The following is a 9,958-nucleotide window of genomic DNA, read 5'->3' as shown; positions in this document are numbered from 1 at the left end:
TATTCTCCATTTAAATTCACCAAATATTGAAGTTATCATTCTACAAAATTTGTTCCCATCTTTAGTCAAGTTGAAGTTAAACCATGAAGAACATCAAATCTCCCAAAAAAATACCTAAAAAATCTACAGTAGGTGATATCCCCTCTTTCGATTAGGGTATTTTAACACCAAAATCACCACAAAAACAAGTAAAATCTACACATGCAATGGAACCTACTACTCACAATTCATCTCCTAGACAAATCTGTGCCGAGATGAGAACAAAGCAAATGCACGATGTAGATGCTGGAGGAAGTGCTACACCAGGCGGCAAACAACTCAAAAGAAAGGGGAAAGAGGTATGCGTAGATGACGACTTTGCTGAAGATGTCCCTAAAATTCCAACAGTTAAAAAACCCAAGTTATCTCCTGCTTCATCAAAACAAAAAACGAAGAAACAGTCCAAAAAACTCCCAAAATTGGTTCAGAAATTTTTTTTTGGTGAAGGTAAACATTTATTATTTTCGTTTCCAGTTTTTTAGTTTTGTTTTGGATGTAAAAATCTATGTTTTAAGTGTTTTGGTAAATTGTATATTAGTTGTCTTAATTTTGTAGATGATTTGTAGTTGTGATTTTCTAAAGTTTATAATTGTAGTTATTTTGTAGACATTTTGTAGTTATATTGTCGCTAGCTTTTAAATTTTGAAACAAAGCTGTAGTTACTTTTTTCTTCCTGCATTTTTGTAGATAATGTTTATATCTGTAGATGTCTTGTAGTGTTTTATAGTTATATGTGTGGGTAGGCTGTATTTTTTTGAAGCAGATTTGTATGTATTTTTTCTTCCTGATTTGTTTTTAGCTATGTGTGTAGTGATTGTGTGTTATGTGTAGATAATATGTATATTAATGCTTCATTTTTATGCAGTTTGCTAATGTGAAATAATTTATCATTTTGTGCAGAATGGACATTATTTTGCCCCACATAATGTGGATTATGGGGTGCTTAGATTCCACACTTTGTGTGATCCTAGCATTCCTAGCCAGATAAAAGAGTTATTGTCTCCAAATGCTTTGAAGCTTTTTAAAAACACTTGTTTTGGTTACTTACTGTCTCTCCCCTCCATTTGTATGCAAAACCAAGCTATTCATCTTCTGATGAAGTATGAACTGTCTAAGTCTAATGAATCCTTTTTTTTAGTCCACTTGAAGGAGGAAAATTTGAATTTTTCATTGAGAGAGTTTGCTTTAATTACCGGTTTAAATTGTGTGAATCAGTTTACAGATTATGGATATACTTCTAGTCATATTAGCAAGTTAATGAATAGCTATTTTCCTAACAAAAAAAGAGTAGAGAAGTGGTATTTGAAAAATATAGTAACAAATAGATCTTGGGTAAACGATGAGGATGCAGTCAGGTTGTGCATTCTTTATCTTTTGGAATTTTTGTTTGCCCTTATGACAAACACCATGTGTTTTTTATAGACCACTTTAGGTTCTATTTGGTAGAGTCTGGTCAGTTTGAGTCATACCCATGGGGTATTAAATCGTTCAATCAGGTTACGGATTCCGTTAGGCATCGTCTAAATCTCCGTGTACATTCTTATCTCATACGGGGATGCTCATTAGCCTTGCAAGTGTGGCTTTATGAGTGTTGCTCGACCGTCAGCACGGAGCTTGCTACGAGATGTTCTGACTTAATACCTCGCATATTAAGATGGTCATCTACTAAAGGGTAGATTTGGTTAACTGCCTTTGAAGAGAAAATGATCAAGCCTGAGTGGATTAAGGTATTTTTTTCCAGTTTTGTATATTGCTATATTTACCTTCATAATTTCTACAATTAGTCTACATTTTCTGCCTTAGTGGAACTAACTATTTTTTTCATCATTCACTTCACAAGCATGACTGAATCTGGAGAAGAGATTGGAGTGCTTACTCTGTCAAACAAGATTGAGTATGAAGATGAATAGGGTGCACAATCATCAGAGGTTCCAAATGCTGATTCTCCAACATTGGAACCCAAACATACAGATTGTCAAGAGGACAAGGAATCTGTGGCTAAGAAGCTCAGGAAGCTAGAAAAGGGAATTGAGCAGGTAATATTATTAACTACAATATATTTACATATTTGCTACAATTTATCTACATTTCATAACAATTTATGTAGTATACATTGTAGTTAAATTGTAGTATAATTCTATAGTCAACCATGTTGGGATTGCACACATTGTAGTTAAATTGTAGTATAACTGTAGCAATTTGTAGACAATTGTGAAAACAATACTGCCTCGTACATAATTAAACTGATTTGTAATTTATTTGAATAAAATTACAAACTAACTATAATTTTTAACTTTTAGGTTGATGGAAAGTTAGAGAATTTTAGTAAGGCTGTATTTGAGGAACTCCATGACCTTCGAGTGTCTATAGATGATTCTGTGAAGAGTGTTTTGAATTTGATAAATAGGAGATATGATGTGGATGAGGCAAAGGTAAGAGTTGACATATATTTATATACCAAAACAAATTATGACATATGAAACAATATACTCAAACTAACATAAAATCTTTAGTTTGCTGGTAGTTCAACCAAAAATAATGACCAACAACAAGGAGTGAACAACCAACAATTTCAGTTCAATATTGGTGATCAAGTGCATGCAAGCACAAGCAACACAAGTATCTACAAAATACCTACAAATATATACACCTAGTATAAAACTTTATAGAGCATAGTTTTATTATTCACATTTTATCTACAACTTCCTACATATATCTACAACTTTCAAGGCAATATTATCTAGTATTATTTACCTTTTTTAATTATAAATTGAAGCTGCAGTTTGTCCAGAACATGTTCCAACACATGTTGACTTATATTCAGAATTTCAAGAAGCAGCTGAGGTAGAACAAGCAGGTATAATATCATACTGTCATTCAGAATAAATAATTGTTGTTTATACAATTTGCTATTCCTGTTAAGTAAGTTATGTTTTATGTAACAGATATTGAAGATATCAATGCACAGTCCCCAATTCACGGAGTGACTGTAGCAGCTCAGACAGAACAAGTCATTGAGAAACAGCTAAATGAAGGTGAAGATGCACAGCATGTGGATGAAGTTGTTTCTGAAGGATCAGACATTGATAAGAAGGGTGTGACATTGGATGACTTTGAGTTGCCAGACAACTTAACACAATTGGTTAAGTATGGCGAGCCCATACCAGGTGAAGCAATCCCTATTCATCTGGGGAGAACCAGGCAACCGGGGAAACATGCACGATCACCTTTCATACCTCTATATAGTTCTAGAGGCAGCAGCTCTATTGGACCTAAATTTTTCTACCTCAAACACCCCTTCACAACTCTTATAGGTGAAAATGTAGATTATGATATGTTAGATAAGTTCAACAAGTGGTTATACCACCATAGTAACAAAGTATCTAAGAGGTATGAATGCTTAATTTGACACTTTAATTTCATCATTTTAAAGTTTAAATATTTAATTCATTCTGTGATTTTTTTGATTGGACATTTATTTGTTGTTACAGGAGGAAGACTCCCTTTTCCATAAAGGATAACCAAATCAAGCCTTGGTTAGACCTTGGAGTTGAAAGGTGGATAAGAAGGACTGATTTTATTCCCTTGCTCACCCCGGACAAGTCCTCAATGACTCGGTAAGTATCAAAGAATAAATTCACAAGATATATTTTGTATTCTGTTTTGTAGTATAATTGTAGTTATATTGTAGATATGAAATATATGTGACCATGCATTTTATTATAAATTGTAGATATAATGTAGACATTTCTTATAAATGCTGCTCTTATTATTTATAGTGTGATTGTATTTAGGTTGGACCTTATGTATCATATTTGATGATGAATTGTATGTAAAAATTGTATATTTGATAATTTGGACAGAATTGGTATATCTGTATTTCATGATTGCAGTTAATTTGTAGTTAAATTGTAGAGCAAGTTGAAGACTTATAATATTAAATATAGTTTGGATGTAAATATTATTGAGACCTTATGGTAGTTGCTGTGTTCCATGTTTTGCTGTGTATAGCAGCTAAAGTGTAGCTATTTGTTAGATTATTTGAATTCTGGCTTTGTAGTTTAAAGTGTAGCTGCTTTGTTGATAATTGTAGTTACACTGTAGCTTATAGTAGATTTTATTTTATTTTACAGCATATTGATATTATTATATATTACCTGAGAAAAATAGGCAAATATGGCCCCAACAACAATAACACTAGGTTTACAACAACCGATTGCTTGTTCAAGTCAAAGATTGAACAAATCTATGAGAAGTTCATAAGTTCTTCGCCAGAAAAAAAGTATTTGGTTGTTAAACCCAATGATGATGTTGCAGAATATATTCTTGGGTATAGACTTCTTGCTAATGTTGCCTGGGATGAAGTTGACTATGTCATCATGACCGTGAACATTGTAGAGAATTTCCATTGGTTGTTGGTCATTTTCGACATAGCGGACAAGCAACTTTATGTGTATGATTTCATGGTGTCTTCACACCATCATAATGCTGTTGAATCATGTGTTGATAAGTTTTCAATCATTATCTCTCTATATTTGTCTTGCACTGGTTTCTACGGGAAGCGTAAAGACATTAACTTCAAGACCACAAAGGCATACATTGAGAAACCAGTTACAGACCCTCTCAACATACAGTGGGTGGTTGCGGAGATTCCACAACAAAAGGAAGGATCACTGTAAAAAAACTATTCTCTCTTTCTAGATGTTTAATTATTTTTTTTATAATCATTTGTTAAATAATTAAATTTGTTTTGTCTTATGCATCGATTGTGGTGTATTTGTGGCTGTTTTTGCGGAGTATGTTAGCATTGGAAATTTGTCAATTCCTTCAGAAGACCTTTCGGATATCGACCAACACCGTAGACGCTATGGAGCTCTCCTATGAGACTATGCTACAAAGAAGCAAGAAGATGGGTCAATCAGTGAAAGTGAGGTTACAGGCAGGCTAGCAAGGAGGAAGGATGCTCCTGCTTTGAATGAGAAGACTAGAGTCCAGAGAAAGAAGAAATAGTGTCCTGTTTTCCTAGTTTAGTTGATGCCAATTTATAGTTGAAGGAGAATACACTACTTTATAAACAAAATTTTTATTTTTTTATTGCAACATACCTTTTTGTTTTGTTATTTTATCTTTCATTATTAGTTGTTCACTTGAATATAAATTGGTTGTTTACAACACTGTATCTTCATTATATTAAACATGAGTATTTTGATGTTAGAATACAATTTGGCTACAAATAATCTTCACAATATCTACATTTTGGAAACACTCAATGCAGTTATTGTATATAATTTTGTAGTTGTATATGTTCATAATTTTATGAAATACCTTCAAGTTCTAGGTAATATCTATATATAATTGTCAGTTGAAGTTAAATTACACAACAAACAGAAGAAATAAACACTCCAATCATAGAAATATATTATCCACAATTTATCTACAAATCATCTACAAATTATTACCAAGACTACAATTTAACTACATTTAACCTATATTTTACCTACAATCTGAAAACACTTTACATTAAAGTTACTTTTTTTAATATCAGTTGTATTGTAGATAATAAATATTAAAATTTAATTATACTATATCAAAGACAAATTTAGATGCCTGACACAATACATAAAAGCATATTAAACACACATAAACAAATTGTAGTCTACTTCATAATGATCTTTAAAAACTTAAACGATTACACAAAAAATCTGCTAACTTTAACTCACTAACAGTTAGTTTGAATAACTATTCTAACTACATGATATTCATTTCTTCTTGGGAGCATTCTTGCAAGATCTTTTGTTATGCCCTTCACCTCCACAATTTCCACATGACACCTTGTACTTCTTTGACTTTATTTCATCATATGTTTTATATCTTTCCTTTTGAGGTCTCCCTGGCTGCCTTTTATCTCCCATCGGTGGATTTACTACCTCATCCAAAATATGTTGTGGCACATTCCATTTGCTTTCATCAGGAAGAGGATTTACTGGTATTTCATACGTACGCAGAAGGCTCTCCCTTGTGTAATACGGAGAGAAATAGTTTTCATATGTTTCATTCCTGTGCCTTAATGCTTCCAAAGCATGCGCACATGGAAGTTCTTCAAGTTGGAATTGGCCACAGCTACATTTCTTGTTTTCTAGACACACAATGTACCCCTTCACACCATCTAACACAGTATGTATATGATCTGTTGAAGCCCTCACCTACAATTGCAGAACAAACAGAAAAAATATTATCTCAATCATAAAAATAGATTATATACAACCTATCTACAAATATTCTATACCTTATCTACAAATATTCTATACCTTATCTACAACCTACAATTATCTACAATTTGACTACAATTTATCTACAATCTGGAAACACTGCATATTAAGTAATTTATTTTTTCTGCACCAAATAAACAGATCTTACCCTAAACTTCTGAGATAATGTTATGTTGTTCTCTAATTATTTGTTGAATTTGGACCCAAGAAATGTGAAAGTACCCTTCGCCTTCAATAACTTCTCGTTGGTCCAAAGTTCTAGAAATGTCCGCATATACTCTAAAAGGTCAAATATCGGCAGCTCTCTTGCATCTTTTGTTACAGCGTTCAACGACTCTGCAATATTTGATGTCATTGTCCACGTTTTATTCACTGTTGCATGTAATCTTGACCATCTATGATAGCCAATATCATATAGGTAAGATTTCACACGCGGGTCTACCTCTTCATTCTTCGACATACTTTCATTAAATTCATCCAGAGTGTATGACCGTGCTGTAGCAAAGTACAATTCATGTAATTGTAGATGACCCTTCTTGAATTTTGACCTTATATTTGTCCAAATATGCCACATGCAAGAGTGTGGCATGCCCGTATAGACAATTGATGTTGCCTTCAGTATACTCTCATTCCTATCTGAAACAACACACATTGAAGGTCTTTCACCATATGCCTGCTTGAATTGCTCAAAGAACCACTTCCAAGATGCGTCATTTTCAGAATCAACCACAACATATGCCAAGGGCAATATTGTACCTACATTATTAATTTATAAAATATTAATTGGCAGCTTTGAAAATGTATATAAAAATATAAATACATAACAACTACAATATATCTTCATAATATAGACAATTTATCTACATTTCATGTAATAGCTACAAAATTACTACAATGTATCTACATTTTATAGACTTGCCTACAAAATAACTACAAATTTTTTACACTTTTTACCTGCTGCATCCATGGTTCTTGCTGTCAGCATAATCCCCCTGTAGGCTGACTTTAAGAATGTCCCATCAACCACTACTACTGGCCTATAATGTTGCCGACCACTTATTGATGTACAAAGAGCAACAAAAGCGTATAAGAAGCATTCATCTGATGTCTTCTTCAATTTAACAACCGAACCATGATAAGTCTCCTCAAGAATATAAAAATATTTGGGTAATTTGCTGTAGGAGTCAGCCGGATTCCCTCTCAAAAACTGTAAAGCCTTTTCCTTTACTCTCCATGCTTGCATGTAGCTTAGGTTCACTCCGTGTTCGGATAACATGTCAGTCTGTATGTCCTTTGGTGTATAAACAGTCGTAGGATCACAATACTTTGGAATTACCATGCTACCAACTACATCTGCAGTACGTTTGCGTTGTATGAATGTTTCGTCCATTAAGGAGCATGTGTGTTGTCAGTTGAAACTCCTTATCTTGAACATTGCGGAATCATTAATTGACGTTGCCTTGAAGTGCCATTTACAGTTTTCACCAACGCATACAAGGCAGTAGCTACAAAAAAATACAATATATAATACAGATTATAAATGTAGATGCAACAAAATGACAGTTTTAACATAAAGTAACATAAACTACAATTTAACTACAATTTATCTACAATGTTTAAAAAATACATATCTTGAGTAAAACACTGCTTTTAATGATCTTTTCTCCACAAATATCTCCATACCTTCTATGACTAGATCTTTTAACTCTGAACTGGAACTTGTGCATCACAGAAAAGTGCTTCATTGCAGCAACTACAGTTGCTTGTCCTGATACACTTGTCCTTCTTCGATAGTAGTTTGCGTAGATTCTGTTATTATTTCACTTTGATATTCCTCTTTAGCTGGAGAGGATGACATATCAAGTAACTTTAGGGATCCATACGAACCTGCATCAAAATAAAGATAACAATGTCATTATAATTTTGTAGAATCTTTGTAGATATAGTGAGAATTTTGTAGTCATCCATTTTAGGATGTCAGACATTGTAGTTAAATTGTACTATAACTGTTGCAATTTGTAGAAATTTGTGAAAATAATACTGCTTCGTACATAATTAAACTGATTTGTATTTTATTTGACTAGATTTTGTTCTAAACATAAATTGTAGTTTTATTTGAAGACAACATTTTGAAATCAACAATTTCTAATCATAGATTGTAGTTTATTTTGTCGTATAAATGTAGTAACTTTGTAGATAATTTTGAAAACAACATTGCTTTATTCTTTTATTAAACTGATTTGTAGTTTAATTATAGGTAAATGTAGTAATTTTGTAGATAATACCGTAAAACCATAATTCTATGCAATTTCGAACTATACAAACCTGCACTTGTGTTATCGTTGGTGATTGCCAATTCCATATTGAAATCTCGTACACTTATACATAACGGATATGAACCTAAGTTTTTATTCTCCTTTTTGGTCTCCATATACACACGAACCCCCATATCATTCCTAATCTCCATTGGGGGACAATTGTCGTTCACCATGTATTTGATTTCTACAAGTTTTTCTGAAGTATCAATCAATAGTTGTGCTGCAATTGTAGAAATCAGAATACTGTAGCTTGCATTCTCATCTACCACAATGGCATCAACTTCAAAATCTCTAAATCTGCCATAGTTATCCCAATTCCCATTCAATTGTAGCATGATTGCGATTTTGGACATGATTGTGTGTTGTTGCTGATGTATTATTCTAAATTTTTTCGTTTTTTTGGATTTCAAGATTGAAAGAAAAAAAAAAACAGATATATGATCGCCAATTTGATTTCTGAAAAAGACGAAGAACAGAATATAGCAATGTTGAGTTGTTGAATCTCGAAGATTTGAATTCTACAATTTGAATTCAGTTTGTTGAAGCTGTTCGTAGATTTTTTTTTTTTTTTTTTTTTTTTTTAAATTTTTGAATTGTATTTTAAGAGTAAATTACGCAGATGCGAAATCTCCTTTCCGTTTCAAAACTTGAATTTAATGTAGAATCAATCAATCTCAAGATTCTTTCCTGATTTTTCGCGCGTTATTAAGGGAAGATTCTGCCCTATTAATTCCTAATAAAGGAATGGTACAGAAATTGTAGGAAAAATGTAGACTAGGCGGGCAATTTAGATACTATGCACATATTTGGTAATAAAGTTTCATATATGGTATTGGAAGGAAAAATCCCATAAGAATATTCTTATTTGTGAAGATCCAAGAGAAATTATTGTTCCACCAACTCGAAAACTAGAGCTATGGATTAAGAATCCTTGGATGTATCTTGAAAAATTCGCACATGATCTGATAACGCGGCGCCCTGACATAATATCTATTGTGCCATGTACAGAGAGCAAAATGGTCCAGGTATAAACCTTACATTACATTATACTACCCTAATATTTTTATATGAGATGAAATTCTCACACGGTCACACCTAGTTCCTAGGCGCACATATGCACATGAAATTAAAATCCAAAAACATTATATTGCATAATTGTTTCATTATCATAAGAATTTGACCTATGATTTTATATTGTTTGCAGAGTACGATTTTCTAAGAAAAGACATGTATTGAAACCCCTTCATATATTTTGAACCATCCTTTATATATATATCTAAGATTTTCACAAATTTGAAATAACAGGTGTTCCATGAAAGAGCAACAAGATAC

The 9,958-nt window shown here is 32.6% G+C and overlaps 1 protein-coding gene across 1 annotated transcript; it reads right to left on the bottom strand.

Moving 5' to 3' along the window:
• Window positions 1–5,798: 5,798 nt before the first annotated feature.
• LOC107782403 (uncharacterized) lies at window positions 5,799–8,961 on the bottom strand. The gene is made up of 6 exons (XM_075256387.1): window positions 8,634–8,961; window positions 8,133–8,195; window positions 7,763–7,813; window positions 7,263–7,661; window positions 6,631–7,064; window positions 5,799–6,242 (listed from the first exon to the last, which is right to left on the bottom strand). Exons 1-6 carry the CDS (start codon window positions 8,959–8,961, stop codon window positions 5,799–5,801), a joined length of 1,719 nt encoding a protein of 572 aa, XP_075112488.1.
• Between the last annotated feature and the right edge of the window lie 997 nt (window positions 8,962–9,958).

The sequence above is a fragment of the Nicotiana tabacum genome, chromosome 6 (genome assembly GCF_000715075.1).
Source record: "Nicotiana tabacum cultivar K326 chromosome 6, ASM71507v2, whole genome shotgun sequence".
NCBI classification, from domain to species: Eukaryota; Viridiplantae; Streptophyta; class Magnoliopsida; order Solanales; family Solanaceae; genus Nicotiana; species Nicotiana tabacum.
This window is presented reverse-complemented; position numbering and strand designations above follow the sequence as displayed.